The sequence below is a fragment of the Semicossyphus pulcher genome, unplaced genomic scaffold (assembly GCF_022749685.1).
Source record: "Semicossyphus pulcher isolate SPU_LCO1_2020_fin unplaced genomic scaffold, fSemPul1.0.p SCAF_10, whole genome shotgun sequence".
Classification (NCBI taxonomy): Eukaryota; Metazoa; Chordata; class Actinopteri; order Labriformes; family Labridae; genus Semicossyphus; species Semicossyphus pulcher.
This window is the reverse complement of record NW_027211604.1, coordinates 32,050,727-32,073,759: the sequence shown is the minus strand read 5'-3', so window position 1 is coordinate 32,073,759 and position 23,033 is coordinate 32,050,727. Positions and strand designations below refer to the sequence as shown.

The 23,033-nt window shown below is 41.1% G+C and overlaps 1 protein-coding gene across 1 annotated transcript in view; it reads right to left on the bottom strand.

The window, feature by feature from the left end:
• Positions 1–22,749, bottom strand: part of alcama (activated leukocyte cell adhesion molecule a) — an 80,850-nt gene extending 58,101 nt beyond the window's left edge. The window contains exon 1 of the mRNA XM_069677084.1: positions 22,384–22,749. Coding sequence (XP_069533185.1) covers positions 22,384–22,441 — 58 coding nt within the window. The 5' untranslated portion in view covers positions 22,442–22,749. The remainder of the gene's footprint in view (positions 1–22,383) is intronic.
• Positions 22,750–23,033: the final 284 nt, after the last annotated feature.

Sequence of the window (23,033 nt, the reverse complement as noted above, 5' to 3'; positions counted from 1 at the left end):
AAAAACACTGATTTCCGCTGGTTTGATGTGTCTCTGCTTCGATAGCGTTGGAGGTGTAATACAACGGCTGCGGTTGTTGTCATTTCATGTTTTTACTGGTGTGTCCACCACATTGTATATCTGGCTTCTTTAGTTCTTCTTCCGTGGTTACTAGCCTGCGCACGCATGACAAGTCTCCTCTGCGGGGAGGGCTTTGGAGGCAGGACTGAGCGCCACAGAGTGAGAGGGGGAGGGATCTGGAGGTTGTGATCTTTTACCTACTGCAGCTTTAAATGAAGAGTAGATGAAGAAGAATGTTTTGGGTCAGTTTGAAAAGTTAGCTCAGCACATGTTTTTGATGAATGTTGTTAATTAACATTATTCTCTCACCCACCTTCTGACTTGAACATTATTTCTTAGGCATACAAATAGCTATCTCTAAAAACAAGGTCTGAAGGGGACATAGTCCAAGCAACAGGGTTTTTAGCTGCAAAGGAAATAAATGTCTTGAGTCACTTGACATGCAAGGTGTGACACTGTGGTGACTAGAATTACAACAGCTGCACAGCAGGAATGAAGCAGTGCATGTTTCCAGGTTTGTCAGTCTGTGAGTTCAGGATGAAACTGACAATAAATCCACGGCTGTGCTGTCTGCTCTGCAAACAGATGTATCTTCAGGGTGACAGCTACAACTTATACATTGCCAACAGCAGAGTAAGGGGAAATTAAAGCTGTAGCTGGAACAATTGGGCAGAGGTTGATTAAGCACCACCATCAAGCACACTTTGTGATGATAAAATAAAGACATCGCTTTAGTCTAAACATGCCTACAAAGACGTCTGATATACATTTCCCCCTACTCTTTCATACACCTGTTTACTGCTTTTCAACTTGACTCTAGTGTAACTTGATCAAAGAATGGAACCATCATGACTCATTCTATTCATGTGACAATTTGTGCACAGACTTTAATATTCCTAGATCTCGAGTGCATGTCAACTTAAAAACTGGAGGTGGTGTGTGAATTGGAATTTTGCCTTTGAGCACTTCTCAAAAGTCTTCCATCAACTCCAAGAATTTTGCAAGTTTCAACTTGGCCAAAAAAAACCCAAAACAAGAACAGACTGTTCTGCTCAATATGATCAGCTTATACACAACATGATTGTCTACTATCTCTTCTTCACTTTTGAACTTTTGTTGTGAATTAGTTTGTATTTGGAGCAATCATGTATTCAAATGTATTCAAATTAGACTGTATAACATGACTTAGCTCTTTTATTTTGCAATTGAATTCAATAAGCAAAATGAGAGTTCTTGTTTGCACAGAAGCATTTCTCTTCAAAGTGACATGTTAATGGCTCAAGCTTTGAGACTGAGAGCGAGGAAGAGAGGGAAACAAGGATGAAAAGTTATCTAGCCTGTATTTTGGGGATATGTGCATGTCAGTTATCTTCCTCCTCAGTGGATTGAAGAAACCCTTGCCTAATTATAATATTTGAAATGACAATTCTGTCAATATCCTCATTGTTCTTGCTCATCTCCAGCAGAAGATATGGTTCAAAATAAAAAAAGAAACAATGTCATTGGTTAAAGCAGTGGTTCTCAAACTTTTACTGTCAAGCCCCCCTTTGGAGAAGAAAAATTTCCAGCCCTAACTTTTGTAACTTAGTGAAACAGACTGCTGATGAAGGCAGTCAACAAAGCAGACAGAGAGACAGACAGATAGAGGGGGGCGGGGCCAGCAGTTGTGCAGAGAGCAGAGGTGCGGGTGTGTTGGGGGAGTGAAGCAAAGCAAAGTGATCAGATTAAAGTAGATTGTGAATTAAAACTTAATACAGTGACGAAAAGAGTACAATTAGAGTGTGGAAGTCTACATGTGATGTGCTTCTCTCAGAAATCATTGACATGTGCGAGGGCAATGTGTTTGTGTACTGTGCCACCCGAAAATGAGTCCGGGTTGTCCTACGTCAAAACATAGTTCCGCCTGCTACATTTTCCAAACGAAAAAAAAAAAACAAACAGGAGCGGTGGCGCGCCCCACAGTTTGAGAATCACTGGGTCAAAGGGTTAAAAATTGTGAACAACACATGATAACATTATCTAAGCCACTGTTGGGACAACTTCAGTTCATCCATAACTCAACAAAACACCCAAAGTTTTAATCTCAGCACTTTCTTCACTTGAATCAATAATGAAAAGTTAGTATAGCAGCGGTGTGTTTCTACCTTCACACAGCCAACATTTCTTTACAGTCAAAAGTCCATAGATAAAGCGAGTGATGCTATTGTATCCATCAAACGAGAAGTTAGAGTTATTTTTCAGACAAAGATAGGACAATGGGGTATGAACACAATACTTAACAGATGCTGAACTGAATTGCTGCACTATAAAAATAGGGAGAAAGGAATATAGAATAAAGGGTATACTGTACACATGGCACTAGAAAGAGAAAAGAGAGCCAAAGAGAGAGTGTGTGAGCTGATGCAGAGGCAGCCAAGCAGTCTTGGTGGGAGCTGAGGCTGGAGGTCAGCCAGTCTTTTAATGGCCTCAGGTTAGCTTTTTTTTTTTTCACACACCGATAATCCATAGCATTATGACCACTGACAGGTGAAGTGAATAACATTGATTAACTCTAAAAAAGGCCCCTGTCAGTGGGTGGGGTATGTCAGCAGCAAGTGAGCAATTTGTCATCTAGTCCGTGTGTTGGAAGCAGGAAAAATGATATGAGCGACATGGGTCAGATTGTGATGGCTAGACCAGGGGTTCTCTAACTTTGTTGGGCAGGTACCCCTTGGGGAGAACATTTTTCAAGGACCCCCTCTTAATCGTAACACCAATTAAGCATATGCTGACTACATTTGCACTCTTAGATGCCACTGGAACTATTTGTGATGTAAAACTTTTTAACCTTAATACTTCAGACCTGTTTCATAGTGATAAACAGAAAAGCATTTCAATTTGAATCATGTTGATACCACTGATATACTTTAAAACAGAGGCTCATTTTATTCAAACTGCTTGTGGACTCAACTTGACAGCATTTATACTTTTGAGGTCACTGATCTTAAAAGCTTTCAGAAAATGAACAGCATCAAGGCAGCTGCAGGAACGGTTCGCTCGACCTGAGTGAGTTAAGTGATTCATGACAGATTGACGTGATGTGTCACAGTCAGTTTCTATTGGTCCAAAGCTAACGTGGGTGGGAGTAATGGACACAAGCTTGTTTCATTGGTGCAAATGGTCTTCATCTGTAGACATGCAGTTTGTAATGATACAGCACAATTTTATAATTCATTATACATTTATTATAATTATTCCGCTGACCCCCAGGGGTCCTAGGACCCCATTTTGAGAACCACTGGACTAGACGGCTGGGTCAGAGCATCTCCAAAACTGCAGCTCTTGTGGGGTGTTCCCGGCCTGCAGTGATCAATACCTACAAAAAGTGGTCCAAGGAAGAAAAAACGCTGAACTGGCGACCAAGTATGTCAGCAGCAGATGCAGGAATGGCTGGCATGTTGCTGGCTGGGTTGCTTTATCAGTGAGGTAAAATATGCCTTTTCTTCACAGCCTTATCTTTTACTTGGGGGTTACTGCAGCAGGCAGCCAAACTACACCTTTGGTTGAACTATCAGCAAAATGTTGGACTCTATGTTCTCTGAATCACTCTCGAAGTTGAAGAGAGCTAGAGATCATCACAAAATGATCATGTCAAACGTTAATCCCACCATGCACCATGCCAGTGGGGAACAATCTTGGAAAAAGATTTCAGCAATGCGGTTAAAAAGTGAGCGGCAGAAATATGAGAGAGACTGACTCATGAGCTGCCACTGCTGTTAAGGGTGTTGTTTCATAGGGATGGTAGTCCAGAATGAAATACCTGAGTTCTGAGACTACACAAAGAGACAGCTTGGTGCAGTGTGTGATCTCTGACTGGTCCATAGGAGATCACTCTGGTATTTCCTCAATAAGGCAGAGCTTCCAGTGTTTCCCATCCAGTCCCAAAGTCAAAATTAGACCTTAATACCCCTGGCCTCAGCAGAGAACATCAGAGTACAGAGCTTTGGTCTTGCTTTGTCTTTCTCTAGTTTTTCCTCCTAAACTGATATGGTAAGACAACTTTTATTTACCCAGAGAGAACTGTTTTTTTTATGTTTAAACATCACTGGACAACACGAGAACGCAAAATAAAAGCAAAACATTTCCAAAATATTTCCAAAACTTTAGTCAAAGAACAATGAGAAGTAAGTTGTCGGATGTTTTGGAGGGGTAGTAGAGTAGAGTACGGGAAGTGGTAGTGGGGAAATAGAGAAAGCTATGAGCTATAAAACATGAGGGACAAGACAAAACCACTAGTACATCAACCACTAATAATAATTAAAATATTAATGATTTCTGTGAGAAGCACAAGCTTGTCTGGTGGATTTACTTAAATGTATATTTAGGCTGAGTTGTCAGAGAAAAATAATATTTAATGATCGACATATTACTGAAATAAACTAGTCCTACCAGTACAATTGCAAACTAGGGCTGAGACGACAACTTAAAGACCACAATAGCTCAGCCATGTGTGGCTCATACCGTCACAACCCCCTAACAGTATTTTAGCTTTGTCATTTACACACAAGGTGTCTTCCTCTATATATTACATTTTATTTCCATGGCGATTCTTTGGTTTGCAATGGTGATTGTTTTCGGAAGTAACATTCTATTAAATAAGCTATGTCTCATTATCATTTAAAAAAGAAAATTAAAACGATCGTGCCTACAGGTGTAACTGATTACGCCGGACATATTACATATCATGCTTATGCTGAATTCAAATGGATTCTAGCAGAGGACAGATAGGAACCCTAATTTCATGTCAGTGGACAAGAGCAGGTTGGTAAAATTAGGTGAGGTTAGAAGAAAATACTAGCAACAGTAGACAACATTGTATTTTTTGCCATCCTATGTGGTGGAATTTAGTATCAGGTGTTTCGTGGCTTCTTGGTAAAATTATTCGTTTCAGTCTACATGTCGAAGTGTCCTTGGGCAAGACACTGAAACCCAAACTGTTCCCGGTGCCATAGTCAACGGTGTGTGAATGTGAAGACTGATTGACATTTGGGCACCTTACCTAGCAGCCTCTGCCATCAGTGTATGAATGTGTGGGTGAATGGGTGAATGTGACATGAAGTCTAAAAATAGCTTTGAGATCTATATAAGTACAGTCCATTTACCATTTTCCATCTTTACTAGTTAGTTCCTTACATGGTTCTGGGTAAACTTTCCTAACTGTCATCACTTCATTAGTAACATCTGATTTCTGTAACTCTGCTGCTGCCGAACGGGGCAGACTCCTTCAGTTAATAATTGCAGCGTTTTTTGTTGTCCCCAAGTGCTGACCCTACAAAAAAGCCAAATTCAGTAGGGTCAGGGTGACAGGCATGTTGTGTAATTACTGCATGCCTCTGAATATGGTAGCTGGTGTACATGGCCATTGTGGCTGGTTAATAATTGGCTGCTTGATAGGAGAAAAGGATGGTAACAATAAAGAGACAGGGACTAAGGGGGCAAGGTGAAATTAATGTCACAATTTCAAAAACACTGACGGATGAAACTTTCAACAATATTTGACATTTCATTTGTAAGACTTTCTTTAGTTGAGTCACTTCAAAATCCAAGAAAAACAATATAACTGCACAGCAGTAGCGTAGGCAGAAATCACAGTGTGGGTGGGCAAAGCGAAAATCAGGTGGGCCTAGCCCATCCAAGACCAATCATACTCAATAGGTTCTGAATCGCATTTGTTAACCAAAATAGGCCATTACAACTATACTTGCCTCAATGCACCAAAATTTAATAATACCTTATATACATGGGTAATGTTACAGGCACAAAGACAAACATTTGGTATGCTCATGGCGTAGCCTGGCACGGTAGCCACATATTCACACAAACACAGCTGACAGACGCAACAGCATCATTAATTAAGCTTTTCCCCCACAGCAATACGCACCTTGAACGGACTTCAATATTCAAAATGAATGTTTTTTATGTGGTAATGTGCAATATCTTGAGGAGAGATAACTTTTATAGCTTCTACTGTGTAATTACTGTGTGAATGTGTGAGTGAGTGTGTTGTGCACTTTTCAGGTTGTATGGTTTTAACGATGCAATGACAATAAAATCATTCTGATTCAGATTCTGTATGCATCGAGGTACACCGGCACCAACATGCTCAGTAACAGTAAAAATAACAGGTGAACCTGGCATGGCGGCCACAAACCACGCACATGCAGACAGCCATGCTCCAAACCATTTCACTGTATGAACCTAGCCTGACTGCGTGGGACCTTTTGAATGTGTGGAAAACACATTTTATAACGGCGTGTCTAGAGCTGTGTGTCGTGCGTAAATGCGCACCGTGCCGGGGACACACACATCGTTTCTGCTGGTGGGACCACTAATTCCCGCATCGCCACAACACACACAATGCTGCACACATATCTACACATCTACAGTGTGAAAGTAACTTAGCGGTACATTTAATTAACATCACAGATCATCCACGTATGTGGATAGGTAGCTTTGAAAGCAAAATGCACGATTTGTGGAGCCAGAACTTTTGCTGACCAAAACGGCAAGTGAACGCAAAAGCAGACTGCATACTACAACACTGGTGCATGGCTGCAGGTACCTGAACTTTGGCATGGAGGGGTGGATGTCGTTGATGGAGAATCAAGTGCTAAATCACATGCTGCTGCTGACGGGGAAAGGGTTGAATGAGCAGCCCTGTCGTTACTACTTGGCTGCACTTGTTGAGGAGGAAACTGCCGCAGGTGTGTCTGTGTTGAGAATGATCTGAATTCTTGTCCTCCTCCTGCTCCTCACAACGTCTTTTTGTGACAAACTTAAGCAAACTGCTTTGTTTCGCCAAGATTTTTATTTTAACCTACATTAAAAACAGCTATCTAGCTGAAAGTGGACCCCTGAACAGAAACATGCCTCTGTGAAATGCGTGGGCTGTACACTGAGTGAAAGAAGGAGGGGCTGCCCGCAATCTGTAGTCTCCAGTAAAAAAAAATTTTTTTTCAGCCTTCTGATTGGGTGGGCCTGAGTGCCAAGTGGGTGGGCCCAGGCCCATCTATGCCCACCCACAGCTATGCATCTGCTGCACAGTTATTGACACTGTTTATCTCATATTAGATAGAGCTGTCTGTGATATGACAGAATGATGCAGAATATGCAAGAAAAACAGGGACTAGCTCGTCAACACCCACAGCTAGCAAGGAGATTCACTGAGAAAAGCCTATGGCAGTAAACTGAACTCAGCAAGACAAGCAAAATGCCAGGGTTTGTTGTGGCTCGATTCACCATTCAATAAAACAATCCTTCAATTACTTCATAGGCTTTCTTTTCATAGGTTCTCCTGCTGCCTTTTGGACCTGGGTTTGGTGATTTGCTTGTCTTTGTGATTTGCTTGTTTTTGTGATTTGCTTTGCCTGGCTGTCAAAGCACTTTGTAAACTCTTGTTTTTAAAAGGTGCTTTATAAATAAATAAAGTAAAAATAAAGTAAACAAACAGTGTGGCTCTGACAAAGACACATCTAAACAGAATGCCAAACTCAATTTTGATTATTGGGTGCACGGTGCAACCATTTCAAATTTCCTCAGCCTAAATATTCAGAAGGCCTAGAAACAGCATACTGTGTTGATTGAAAATCAATTGTACCCATGAACGAATAGCATCCTAGTGTCGGCGTGTGTGTGTTCGAGATTAAGACCTTAAAGGTGCTTTATGTAACTTTCAGAAAATCCTCATTCCTAGCGACACAGTCGGCCGATGAGGGAACTGCAGTCAACCTTCTTGTACGCGCTCGCGCGGACACTCGCACGCATGGACGGGCATCCGGGTTTGTGCTTCGTAACCAAACGGCAAATTACTCAATTACCAGCCAGATTAGCTCCTCTGCATGAGTTAGCTGATGTTATCTATTCGACGGTGTTTTGCTAGTCGTCTGCGATAGCAGACAAGCTAACAGCTTACAGCTGGCTGGCTAACATTAGCCTATGCAGGTAATGCAATGATATTGGTTAATAGAAAAGTATCGGTAGTTATACACATTTGCTTTGTTCTGCTACATAATTTACAAAATCAATACTGTGTGGCGAAGTTATGTGTCAAGCTAGATATTTGACATACACACTCAGATAGTACTTTGGTAGCCATAACGTTAGCGAGCATGCTAAAGTTAGCCAACTTGCTCTAACATAAACACACTGGATGACTCTGGCCTTGTGCTTCGTAACCAAACGGCATTAGCGAACATTGGCCAGTCGGTGCTGTGAAAGAAAAAACGCTGAACCCGGTGAGAGAATGCTGCAATAACTTGTGGGTCCTTTTTGATCCCCAAAAGCAATCGAAGGTCTCCATGATTCGCATGCCCTGTCGATGTTGACTATAGTTTCCTCCCTGAAGTCAATCACATTCCTGTTTGATCAGACAGGCTTCACTAGATAAAACGTATTTCTGTTTTTTATTCTTGTGTATAGTTTTTGTTAGTGTTGTAGTGGGTGCTGTCATTCGTTAGCATCCATCTCCATTTCACAGCTTGCGTTGTCTCGTGTTGCCCACTGTTGACTGTAGTTGCGTAGAATGAGCTCTCGGCAGAAGCACTCGCGAACGCGCACATACGTCACATCCTTTTGTTTCGCGGAAAAAACAGCCCGATTGCTTTACAGCTTACAGCCTACAGGCTGTTAGAGGCTGTTAGAGGCAATGGAGGAAGTTGGGGAAGGTCTCAATTTATCAGTTCCTCTACTATTGATTGATGAATATATGTGACATCTTACATATAGCCCCTTTAAGACCAGAAATCTTCTCCTTGTGCTCCTGTTCCAGTTTGAAGTGCTTGTTTCTGCAAGGCCTATTATAGTAATTATATTATTACAGTAAGTATAAAGACTAGGGCTGTCTAAGTTAACACACCACTAATTATTTTAACGCACGATTAACGCACGCGCATTCTATTATTATAACCCTCCGCCCGCCCCGTACTTTGAAAAATCAGGAAGCGACAATGTTGTGGATAGCATGCAGAAACAAACCTCCGTGAGCATAAATGGATAAAGAAAAGGATCTTTTAAATGGCAAATTCAGCCTCAAAGCCCTGCTAGATGGTTCTCCGGACAAGACACAAGTTATTTGTATTTACTGTGAACTGAGTTACCACCAGCAGTGTTTCCGCTACATACATTTTGCCGCGAGGCCACCGCTGCTTCAGATTTCTGTGCAATTAAACGACTATGCTCCAAATGAACGGTCGTTCGCCCGCTGTCCTTGTTGAGGAAGAGCAGGAGTCACAGGACATCAGGACGCTCTCTGTCCGCACACAATCATATGCAGTTCTGTAATGCAATGTAAACATTCCTGCTGTGTATCTCCGTATGTCCCTATTTTAAATGCATTGATTGTCGCTGTTTATAAAGCTTATTAAAGGTGCAGATGTCATTTGGTAACAATCGCTCGTTTTGATCGCTACGTCGTTAATAAAGTCCCTCCTGCACACACGGCTCACGTGCTGTGAGAACTGAATTGTGAGAGAAAATATTTAACTTTTGTGACTTAATTAAGAAGACTGCTGTTGAGGACAGTCAACACAGCAGACAGAGAGACAGACAGAAAGAGGGGGCGGGGCCAGAAGCTATGCAGAGAGCAGAGGTGCAGGTGTGTTGTGTGTTGTGTGTGGGGGACTGAAGCAAAGTAAAGTCAGATTAAAGTAGTGTGTAAATTAAAACGTGAATTAAGGTGAAGAAGACAGTACAATTAAAGTGTGGTAAAAGTTTTCTGAGGGCTAAACAAGGTATATCATCAGTTTCACCGTTGTCATATTGAGTTTGACAAGTTTCTCATAGCTGCTTATAAACACTGACAAACCCAAACTGCCATCAACTTCTCCAAATTTTAAGGCTACAGCTTTATGTTCAGCCAGAAGAACACGAAACCAAAAGGATGCCAACACCGGATTCTATTTGCCATCCATCGACCATAATAGTTACAACGGAAAAATTAAAAGTGTTACATGTCTGTAATCCACTCACATCATAAATGGATCTTTTTCAGGGACATTAGGACATTAGGTCTGTCAAATGAGTAATTGTCTGACTTAAAACATTCAGGGGTGCATTCTATTAAAATAAGTTGCCAAGCAGCTGTGACAGGCATCGTTTTCATTGCTTCTACTTTATTCTCTATCTATTAAACGTTCATGTGTCATCACAGATCACAGTGAGGGACAAGGTTTTACCTTTACATATTTAATGCTCAATAAAAACAGACAAAGGTCTAATAAGTAGGATTTTTTTTTTTTTTTTACAAATATAATATAATATAATATAAATCCTCACTTATGGGCCTCTATACATGTGTGTTGGTGGGTGTGTGTGCAGACCCTTCCCTCTCCATCTATTCTGTTGTACGGGACATTTTCAGGAGCGACGCTGTTGTGGTTCCTTGAGCCAATCACAGCACATAGGTGAGTGTGGGAGTGGTTCAAATTAGCAACTCGGCCCCATTCAGACTGGCGAACATGGCGAAAAAGCAATGCAGATTTGGCCTTCTTTCTGTTGGACAGGTAGGTGCCTCAAACCGGGTAGGACAAGCTAACTGGCGGTGAGCATGCTAGCGTAACGGTAACTGGCGGGGTGAGCGTGTTCTCGCGAGTGAGAGTGAGCTTCTGGTGAGGAAGTGCCCAGGAGGAAGGGCCCAGTTTGAATGTGTTATTGACAAAATTCAAGGAACAATCCTACTTATTATACCTTTAATGTTCTTCAGCATGGTAATAGCAACATCAAAGCTGGAATTCAGTCTTAATTCAATTGAATTATGTTCATTTGAAAGTTCTGCAGATTTAGATAACATGACACTGAGGCTGGGCAGCAATCCTGCTACTGAAACATGAGCAGCAACTAATGATATATGTTAAGCATCATGTTGTACCACCAACAGCTTCACAGGCAAAGAGGTGACTGTCAGCTTTAGACCTCAAGCCTGGGCTTCAGGCTGCATAAGGTTTAGGATTACAAACAGAAACAGCATGCTGAAGGGATAACAGTGAGGTACAACCACAAGATTTAAGTGGAGAGAAAGGGGGGTTGCATAAACATCACTATTTTTATGTAATAGACCAAAAATGCATTATGAATTTTACAGAATAATTACATTTTTGATATTTTGTTCTTTTAAAATATGAAGGCTCTATCTGGCTTTTGTTATAAAAACATATGTAGTTAAATTTCAAAATATTTCAGAACAAAGAAAGTACAGTTTGTGCCTGCTACTCACAACTGCACTCGATTCTGATGTTACAGTTAGAAGCTCTCAAATTTGTCCTCACGCTAGAGCAACTTAAAACAAAGGAATTTTCAAGGTGGTCTTAACCTAGATAGACCAGAGGTGGATAGCACTCACAGTCGCTTGCTCAGGATCAGACTTAATAATCTTTCTGACAGGACAACAAAAGAAAACAATTTAGGAAAGATAAATCCAGGCTTCCCTCCATTTGCAGCCCAAGGTCAGTGCTTTCAGTCCCTCCTTCCATAATTCCGACTTCCATAACTCCACAGGCCTGCTGCAGGAAAGCGTTAGTATGAAGACGCAGCCAGCTTAAAAGGACAGACACTTAAGCTGAAAGTGGTTTAACAAGCACGATGATCTCCAACTGTAGTGCTTTCATCAAGCATTTGGAACTTTCAGGGGAAACATGAGATGAATGCTTTCTTTGTGAAGGCAGTGTGGGATGTTCCAATTAAAACAATGTCAACATGACCCACTTTCCCGGCCCAGGTTGCCAGCCAGCAGTCTCTATCAGCAGAAGTTGTAAAACAAGCTCCACATCCCCCCTCATTATTAGTCCAAAATCTAGCACTGTACCCTCTGCCTTTCAGGTATGTCTACATATACACTGCGTAATACAACTCTCTGGCATCCACAGAAATGCCTCTTAGTCTTAGGACTAGTCTGCAAACTGACAATCTACTTGTGCATAAATGTAATGTTGTGAAATAAATGGTGGGGGGAGAAATCCAATTATTAGTGGCCATCCATGTCTTCTCTAAAACACATTTTCACTGGCTTAAAAAACGACTAATATTCAGGCGGATTAAATATGCGTCCTATTTTATCTAAGCGTGCAACAATTACCCCTCATACCCACAGGATCCGTCTCTGGCACGTTCCGTCTGCGCCGCCACCTCTGGAGTCGATTGTGCCCATTCAAGTCAATGATAGTGATTCCACAGCACGCACTGCAGTCCGTCTCCAGCGCGTCCCAGAAGCGTGTCTCCGCTCTGCTCCATTAAAGATACGCGCCAGGTCTATTTTTGATGGAGGCCCCTTCAAACACGTGTCAAGCTCAACAGAGCAGATCGTTCCAAACAGGAAGTCACACACGAAAGCAGCATACAGCATCCAGTCATTTCAAAATAAAACACCATGTTCAGACCGGTACAGACTCCTGTTTTTTTTCACTTATTTTAAGATCAACACACTGAAATCTTGAAAAAAGAACACTTTTAATTAAGTAGTGTACTCCTCCATGGTAGAAGCACAAAAATCACGGAATGATTTCCAAATGAGCAGATAATCAACCTCGGATGTGCAAAGTGAACTGTAGTTTGTGTGTTGCTCTGCTAACATTGCTCTTGTGACATCCCGAGATCACAAGATCGCGGGAGAACTACATTATCCAGCTGCTTGGGCCAGCGCTCCACTGCGCTGCGGACCAGACACGCTTCCTGTGGGCAAGGGCTCGCGCCCTTGACGGACCAGAAACGCGGTGCAGACGGAACGCGCCAGAGACGGATCCTGTGGGATCGAGGGGATAGATGTCCCGTGGGAAATTTAAGAATGTCAGTTAGTCAACATTGTCGACAAAAATCTGCTGTGTGTCAGTGAAGCGTAGAGAGAGCCATGGACTGCTATGTAAATACAGGCCCACAACCAAGGACTCCATGTTAAACAATGTGATCCCTCTTTGGCCAACTTTAATTTCAGTTTCCTATTCAAATTATTGATCGCTAGATGAGCAGGCAAGTTTAATTTAAAAGAGCAATGAATATGTACATTTCCTCAAGATATGGGTGTAACTATCCTATTAATTCTCATTTGACTTCTACATCCTACATAAATACAGAATGTATGCACAATTAAGAAATAAGTCGACAAGTGGGTTGCAAAGTTGTCTTCTTCTGTTTCCAGCAGACTGCACAGTTGTGACCGTCACTGCCACCCCTATTTATGGCCAGAAATCACAACTACCATTGGCAAACTTTGAGACTCATCATCAAGGTGATAATGTTTAGTTTGGCTGATTGTTATTGCATGACGTCATACCTCCACATTAAACTGTTTTCAGGTTAAGCCGCAACAACATCTATTAACAATATGCTGCAGTGCTGTTTTAAATGATCGGAGTCTCACAAACACCTTCAGTTGTCTTTGTATAGTGTTAATGACATTTTTGTTATCACAGGTGGTAAAATAGATAAACTACGAGGTGGAACAACGTTTGGCTTTTACCTTGGCTAACCTTAGCTTCAAAGCAGAGAAATGGTTGGCGACCAAAATACGAAGTGGGTTCACAGCTTTTCATAGAGTCTATAGTTACAGCAAATAAATCCTTAAAGAGACCTTCAGCTCTTATCAGGAGTGGGTTATCTTATCAAAAAGGACCGGAGTGGCTACAGGTTGTTGTTCTGATCCAGCAGGAGCACATCGGATGTACTTTATCCACCGTGTCGGACTGAGATCAGCTGATTAAACAAGTCTAGTCAGATATAGGCCTACTCCTACATTTTAAGATGGATGGAAACCAAAATCAAACAGCAATAGTACATCCAAACAACTTACGTTTACTTGTTTGTACATGATCGATATTAGCCGAGCTAGCTTATTAATTAAACAACCGGGTAACACTAGTGGAACCTGTGATTCTCTTCACAATCACTTTTTTTTTATTATTGAGGCGGCTTTTAGAGTGAAATAGGAACTAAACACATTTCATCCTAACATTTCATTCTCAAACTATAGACGGAGCTGTATTGGCATTTCACGTTAACATAACACTGTAGTGCTATAGAAGGAACCCTGAAGCATGTCTCTTTTAAACATTAACTGTGACATTCAACTCAACAGCACAAAGTTACAGCCACGCTACATGTGTGATTTTTCTCTCAGTTACATTTTCAGTCCCTCACCTTAAAACCTTTCCCTTTAAACACACATTTTATCTCCTTCTCATCTTTTTTTCCTCCTCCTTTATTACTCTTCTGTATCTGTAGCATGGACTGTATAAAAAGATGGATGACATGACAGCCCCCTAAAAGTGAAGCCAAACCCTCTCTATCACCCCCTGCTGACTGGCTGCATTACAGGTCATAAAGCCCGCCTCCTCTATGTTAACAGATGATACATGGGTCAAACTATAAAGTCAAAATACACATCAAATACATTTTTCTCAAGCATGGTTTCTGTCATTATAGCTAGTTATTATCATGCTGATTTATGTCCAAGTGTTTGACACACTCTGACAAGATTATTTTTTATTAGTTATTTGATGCTGTTGACAAATACGGCTCCTGCAGACGATCTGTTCCGGATTTGCAGAGTGGAGGACGAACGGCGAGAGGAAACATAACAAAACAATGGTAAATGGACTGTACTTATATAGCGCTTTTCTAGTCTTTGCGACCACTCAAAGCTGCTTTTTACACTACATATCACATTCACCCACTCACACCCTGATGGCAGAGGCTGCTATGTGCTAAGTGCCCAACTGTCAATCAGATATCACATTCATACCCCGCTATGCCACCGGGAGCAATTTGGGGTTCAGTGTCTTGCCCAAGGACATTTCGACATGTAGTCTGAGGGAGCTGGGGATCGAACCTCCGACCTTCCGATTGAAAGACGACCGACTCTACCACTGAGCCACAGCCGCCCCAACAATCACTCCAGTCATTGAAGTTTCCATACCTGTGAACATTAACTTCAGACAAACACAAAGACGCTGTTCTGCTGTTAAAAACGCCAGTGAGCGAGATCCTTGTTTTTTTTTCAGGAAGTTAAGTGTGTGTTTTGGTTAGCGGAAGTGGCTACAGCGGCATCATCCACCGATCTCTACTGCGCAGTCTCTGGCCCCAAATGACATCACCATCGCAAGATGTCAGCGCCTATCACGGGGGGCTGATTTTGCTTCAATTCCGTACAATGAGAGCAGATAGAGCTGTGTCGTCCATCTATATATACAGTCACTGATCAGTAGGAGCCAAATCAGCAGCAAAGTTTATTAAAGACATATTTTTAATGAAGAACTCATGTTCATTGTCTTTATTGTTACTTAGCACATGTGTTAAAGAACCTCCAACTACATTTAAAAGCTGATAGCTAAATACAAGCCATTGTGCAATATATTATCCGCTTAGTCAATTAATCGTTTCAAAAATCGATGACCAGTTGACCATCAAAATAGTTGTTAGTTGCAACCCTAATTTCAACTTTATTTAATGGCAAAAAAAATAATGGAGCAGCTAATAAGTGAGGTCACTATTTAAGTATTTAACATGGTTGCTTGCATGGTTTCATTTATAGCAGAACAGAATGAGTCTGACCTGAACCTCTCAGGAATGCAGGTCAAACAACAACTCAAATGCTTGCAGCTCAAATATCAGGCAAACTCTCATCTCCAAAAATAGTGTGTTTAGTTTTCCGGATACCTGCTAAAGACAAAATAATACACCGTGAACATCTAACATCTATGTCCAGCTGTTAGCAAGTGTTTTCAAAGTGATTTGTTGTACAGAGGGTAAGATCACGATTATACTGTTCAGCCTGGTTTTCAAATTTTAGTTCTTCAGCCTTATTCTTGTCTGAACTTTTTTGGTTTATCTTGCATATTCTTTATGTTCATTGGATAAATGGCTCATTAAATGGCCTATAGCAGGTGGCGAGACTATTCTATCTCCATAATTGCATCCAAGGTGACTATTCACAAGTGTAATTTGATGCTTGAAGGATGAATGCATATCCAACAGACTTGTTTTGTGTTTGAGTGCCTCTTAACATGATCCCACATTTTCACCATTCAGTTAAACAACAGCAAGCCCTTTCCAGGAGAGTGTGGTATATCGGGCAAAGAGGAAAACACTTTTAGTCTTACAGTTGTCTCATTTCAGGGTTTCAGAGATGTATGTGGGCTCATAAAAGAATAGGATGTTTTAGTTCTCAGTGTCAGAGTTCAAGGTTCAGCGTCACAACAGAATATCAGTCAAAATTCATCAGATTGGTAGGACTGTCTGTCCTCGAGGGTAGCCCACTGAACACATCAGTGTCTTCACATTCTTTCCAAAGCTTCTCCTGACTTGTTGGTTGATGAATTGAACAACTCCAAAGTGAGTAGCACATTGCAAAGACATTTCTATTATATTTTATTTAAAGCTTGTCTAACAGAGCTTCTCAGTGCCCCCCTCAGCGCAGCACGGCAGATCCCCTTGTCCTCTGGGTGGAGAAATGAAGCTCCTCCACACTGGGCAGAGTCTTTCACAACCCAAAGTCAGGTCTAACAGATGTTGTCCTTGTGCCTACATCTCTTTGTGTTCTATGTTTTTAATGGGCTGCACAACACATTTCCCCTCTGGGACAATAAAGATGAAGCTAAATTTGAGAGTTGCCAAGCATGTCTTTTACGGCAGCCATAAGTTTTGAATGTAGCCCCGGATACGATGTTAAATATATGCCCACAACCAGACCGACTCCTTCATTTCTCTCTGCTCCGCTTGCATTAACAATCACTCTGCCGCTTTTTCTCGCTTGCTTGTTCGACCACTCAATCACTGTGCGCCTCCCGACACAAGTAACAACTCGATCTTTCAATAGAGGGGAGGGAAAGAAGACAGCTTCTGTATTACATTCTCAATACTTGTTGAATAATGTTTTGATGTACATATATTATAGCCTACGTTCTGTTGATTAATTAGCTTGCACCACTCGTCTAATCCCACAGCCTTTTATGTGATGCAGACAGACAGACAGAAAAGAAACACAGCACTATGTGTGTTGTGTCATAAACGATGAAAAAACATTTTAATATACTAATGGCAACAAACGAATTTCTCTTTTTTCAACTCTAGTCAATAAATGTTAAATACTAGCAGCTGAGGTGCACATTTTTAAGTTTTCAATTATTACTCTGTGTGCCAATAAGAGTGCATAACACTGCATCAAAATAGAGCATTTTTATTGAAACGATTCCTGGGCGAAAATCCCCCCAGACCCCACTGCTGGGTGTCAAGGCCCCACAATATATAATAATATCATCATATCCAAAACATTGTAGGAAGCTCGATCTTGATTCAAATATCTAATCTGTGTTACATGCAATATACTGTATATATAAAAAATGGTTCTGTGCAACAGATAAACTGATATTATACCTTTGGAGGTGTGGGGTGCCAAATTCAAGAGGCACGGAAAAAGAGAGAAAAAAAGAAAGAACAAATTAACGTTGACTAGTTTATTTGAATCTGTGTGACCTGAATTTTGAGCTAGCTCTTCTTAAGTGTGAACTTGCACAATACTGCTACTACTTCCTCATCACCCCGTTTTTTACAGGTCTTCCTGAGCTTGGCAGAGTAAAATATATCTCATTCTCACCTCCTTCAATAAACAAAATGTCATGGTCACAGTTCTATCAGGGATAAAACACAACTATTACAAGTGGAGGGGGAAAGATTTTAGACATTTCAGAACACACTGTTTGACTCCTGTTTTACCTGTCAATAAGGATGCAACCATTAGAGATTTTGATGGTCCGATTATAGTCTGAAGAATAATCAGGGTTTCACAATTATCACGATTATTATACATTAATTAACTTCACAACATTACTAATGTATATAATCACATCAACATTCTTTAGAAATTGTGATGTTATTTATTGCTTACTTCTGAAACAGAAATAACAGAGTTATCCAATTATAGAGTCTAAATAATGAATAGAGATAAAGGAAAACTCTCTTTACCTTTAGAGGAAACAAAAAAATATCTAGTTGGCTTTTTGACTTGTTTGACTGTTACTGCAAAGCATAAATAATGCGTTAATGATAATTAACAAGTGAATTGAAGTGGCAATGTTTTCATAATCTATTTTTAATAATTAACCTAATCTTACATCTGAGAAAATCCTGACTGTTATCATTGTTTATTTGTTTAAAGTTCTGACACTTTAGCTGCTACTTTTTTCGAGCAGGTTTTGCAGACAGGGGATCCTCGTGGTGTACCCAAAATGCCCCCACACTGCCTACTTCACTCGTTAGTGCGGTAGATGCAGAGCTTAGCGTAGTCTCCTGATAAGCATGGTATATTAAGCTGGTGCACCACACCACAGGTGTCACTTTATTTTCGTTCCGTGCAGGTTGCGCCAAAAATATTGTATCAGCCCCTTTTTTGAGAGTGAGACAGAAAAACGCAGTGTAGCTGAGCCTTAACCCTTCCCCGCTGAGTTTCTTCTTGACAAGATGGACTTCATAGAACTCAAATTTTCCTGAACCTTAATCAAAGCTGCTACTCCCCCATTACAATTTGGGCAAATTCAGCTTTTAACTCCTCATTCGATGCTGTCAAGCTTCCTGGACTTGCCTGGACTGAAATGACTTTCACAATAACATCATTACTGAATGGAAACAACCTGACACTCACCATAGGAGTTTTGTGTGTTTGTGTGTGTGAGTGTGGGTTTACCCATGATTTTGTTTAGTTTCACTTCCCTTCACTTATTTCTGTTACTGCTTGTTCCTGGACAAAAACCACAGATGGCAAACAACATGCAAGGTAGCAAATGTGAGGCCCCAACATTAGACACACTTCCCACCTTGACAAAAGAGGTGAGAAGGCTGGGAAGCTTATCCCAATGAGAGAGTAACATAATTTCAGTATGACCTGGTTCTGGTTTCTTCTATCATGAGTGCTCCTTTGCTCCGGCAGCAGTTTTACAGGATTTCTTTGTTGTAATGAGGCAGTGTTTTACAAATATACCATTGAGGACTGCATAAGTTCAAGCATCAGTTGCAGCTTACCGATACCTAATGCCTTACTGTTGTAGGGGGGTTGTAACAGTTCACTACGTCCTAGATACCAGATAGTGTTGCTGCTAATTCAAGATGTAAGATGCTGTTAGGTAAAGATAAATCTTAATAAAAACATAGAAAAGCTCATTATTAATGAAAATCACTTAAAAGAAGCTGATTCAGTATTCCCGTATGATGAACTTGTGACAGTAAGGAATATTTAAATCCATTTTGCACATGAAAACCTCCACTTTGAAAAACATATTTGTGTTTCACTGCCAGTGTGTACAAAAGCAATGCTCACTGGGGTACTTTGGCAGTGGTTAATGACCTTAATTTCTTTGGTGAGGTGAGGAAATCAGGCCCTCTGGGAAAGAAGCAGTACTGTAAACAGCATTTATCTGAATCACTGTCTCTCACAGATTAGAGATTTTCCCAGCAGCTCATTGGAGGTGGAACTTACTTAAGTCATAGAGGAACCTTGTAAACCTTTAACCCCTTTCTCATGACAATCGTAAGTTACAGGAGTATACGTTTGAGATGTGTCTGAATAATAGATCAAACTTCTGTCGGACAGAAAGACCTGCGTGGTGCTTCAAACAGACTGTGACCTTTCAGAAATCAGCTACTGGAGTAGTTGGATAAATGTAATTGCAGGTAGCTGCCCCCTCTTCTGTCTTCACATTTCCACCCCCTATCCCTCCCCTCCCTCCCCTTTCTCAGTTACACCAACCCTCGCCCTGGTATTTTCCCTCCAGAAAAAGACAAGCCGTTCTACATGTTGGGACACATTGGGATAGCTTTACAAACCGTCCAGCCCCCAAAGCTAAAACAAAGTGCAACTGCATACCACAGCCATTGTGTTGTTTGGCTTTATCAGCAGCATTTTTTTAAGAAAAGAATTAGGTAAATCTCAAAGCATCACATCAAATGGCCAGGTTTTATATCAGGGGACTTAGTCTCATACTGTGTGATGTAAATCAAAAAAAGGGAACTTTCAGTAAGGCAATTGCAATATGACCGGAAAATACCGTGCAGCTGAGTGGAATAATTGTTTATCTGGCAATGAGTTAATCTGATACATTTGTAGAGTGCGTCATTAACTGGTGGTTGATTAATATCTGGCCGCTAACAGCACTTCTAATAAACAATGTATCTAGCTTCCGTATCGTGACATATTTCCGAGTGAAACAGGACGTGCAGGCGGGACATATCATTAGAGGGATTTGATTTGATCGTTGAGAAGTGAGCGTAGACAGACGTTCTCCACAGCGCAGTAGCTAGCTAACTGACCGAGCGTTCTTTGTGCTCTGCGGCTAAATGTTGCATATTGATTGGTTGAAATTGTTTGGTGCTAACCTACATAAGCACGTGTGAAATTTAGTTTTACCGGAAGAAAAAATGATCTGATTTTGATAAAAGAATACGAAGAAATGGATTTTCTGTATTTTTTTGGCCTATATTGTCAAATAGATGCACAATATTACTGGGGATGTGATCTAAAAGGATTAAAATGACATTTTTCATTTCACCTCGACTTTAAGAAGTTATGAAACCTGTGCCATGGGAGTGGTATCATTCAAATGGAAGATCTGCTATTTAACAGAGGCAAAACATTAGAGCCTCCTCCCTATCACACTGGTCATTAGTTTAAATGCATTTTGTAGCAGGTGGGAACAGGTGAAACTCAGATAAACTCTTTAGTGGTATTTTTGCTTATGTCATGAAATGGTGGGGGGGTTGAATAGAACACAATACTCTGGCTAGGCTATTGGTTATTAGTTGGTTATCATTTGTTTATTATTATTTATGTTTTTTTAATTTCGATAAATAATCCAGTTTTAAGTGTAAGTATCTATCAGGGATGCTATTAGTAACATTCCACGTATACGTGCCTTCAGCAGCCCAGACTTCGCTGTTTCCCGTCACATCTGTGCTGGCAACTTATCAATCTAAAGTCACCCTGAAAGGCCTCCTGGGGCTTCAAACTTCTAAGTCTGAATGTCCCTTTGAAAGCCTTCCCCTTTGAAGTGAGGAATGCTACAGATCCAGCTACAAACTGACTTCTGCTGCAATCTACGGTGCGGCCATCTGTCTTTATGTGGAGAATAAATATGGATTTCATCATGATTCAAATGTGACCAAAAACAATCAGTGGATCAGTGACTCCACTGGAGATACAGACCAGATAGCATCAAGTGATGAAGATGTGCCCCTAGCTGTGTTGGGTGTCAACCAACAATCAACCCCCACCCGCCCCCACACACCACAAACACACTCAGCCACAAGTCAGTCAGGCTGCCCGCCCTCCAGTCGCTCTGACAAAGAGCTGCTCTGTGATCGCTGAAAGATGTCCGGTGACACAGACATAACTCAGAGATAAGAGCTGAAAAAAAACCTTCATTCTGACTTATCCTGTGAAAGTCACACAAGACCAAGTCAGGGTTGCCCGTGCTGGTTTAGAGCCCAGTCCTTGTTTCATCAAGAAAGGCCGTTAATCATAAGTCTCAGAGAGACACATATAGGGTTCCTAAACATGGCTTAGAGAGCCCTGGGGGCAGGGGAGGGGGTTGGCTTTATTTAAAGTAGTGTCCTGAGAGGCTATTTGAGGGAAAAACTGACTGTATTCAGTCACTAACTGTTTATTAAGATAAATAAGTTCAACAAACCTTTGAGCTGACCTCGCTCTTCACTATTTCTTTCTTTCTTTTATATTATCTTATCTTTTATCTGATCTTTTATATCCCTTTTTTCTTAGTGTAAAGCACTGAGTTGCATTTTTTTTGTATAAAAGGTGCTAACATTGTGTTTGCTGTCATTCGTCTTATTATGATTATTAGGCTATTACTTTTTAATAAATGTTTATTATTACTATTTATCAGCTATAGCCCATCCCAGTACAGTGAAATCAGGATCAAGTTAACAAAGGCTACAGGCCTTTCTGTTAATCACCTTTTCCTTTTATATATTAAAATTTTTCACTGTTGCATTTCTTTGTACGGAGAAAGCCCCAACTATACCATCGACCACAGCCTCACGCAGAAATAATTCTGCCACTTCAACGTGAGTAAGACATCAGAGTAACACAGTCTTAATAACGAGGAACCGATTTAGTAACTTCAGGTGTAAGTCGCCTCACCCTGCAGGTATTTAGGCTACATTACCGGTGAGTAAGTTACCTCATGGGCTACTTTAAAAACACAACGTGGCTCTCGCAAGCCTACTACTACGAAAGAACCATGTCACAGTATCCACCCTACTCTTTGGGGATTCCTACTACATTTTAAGAGGGCTTACCTTGAAGCAGCGTCCCGGCGCTCAAGAAAGCCAGCAACAGGAAAGCAGCCAAATCCATCCTTATGAAGTAGCTGTCAGGGTTTGTGGACAGCCTTGCCGAGCTTCTAGAAATGAGGAGCTGAAGTTCGTCTGTGCTGTACAAATATGGCTCGCAGAAATGTCGGTGGTTTCTGGTGAAGAGGTGTGGAAAGTCCGAAACACGCCAATATGTCCCTCTCTATGTGAGGCAGCGCAGGTGTAACAGAAAGCTGAGCGCGAGGACAGGAGGAGGCGGAGACTGAAGCGCTTGCTGGTATGTTCCCTTAAAGGGCTGTCGGACACACGGAAACTCCCATATCGACGTGAAGGTCAGCAAACACGGGGAGAGTATACAGTTAAAAGTGTTTTTTCTTTTTCAGAGCTGCCTGATAGGCTATTACTGTTACGGAAGCCTCGAGGTCTGGGGCATTTACGGAACAATAAAAGCCACGTAAAGTAGAGAGTAGCATGTTTTGCCCTCATCTTAGATATACGATCAGCATTATTTCATCAGAATGTCAATATCACAGAGTTGACTGGCTTAACTGGTGATTGACAAATTATTATCTTTTGTCAAATCATGTAGGCTGCGGGTAGGCCAAATTTTTAAGGATCAATTCCCAATCCTCAAA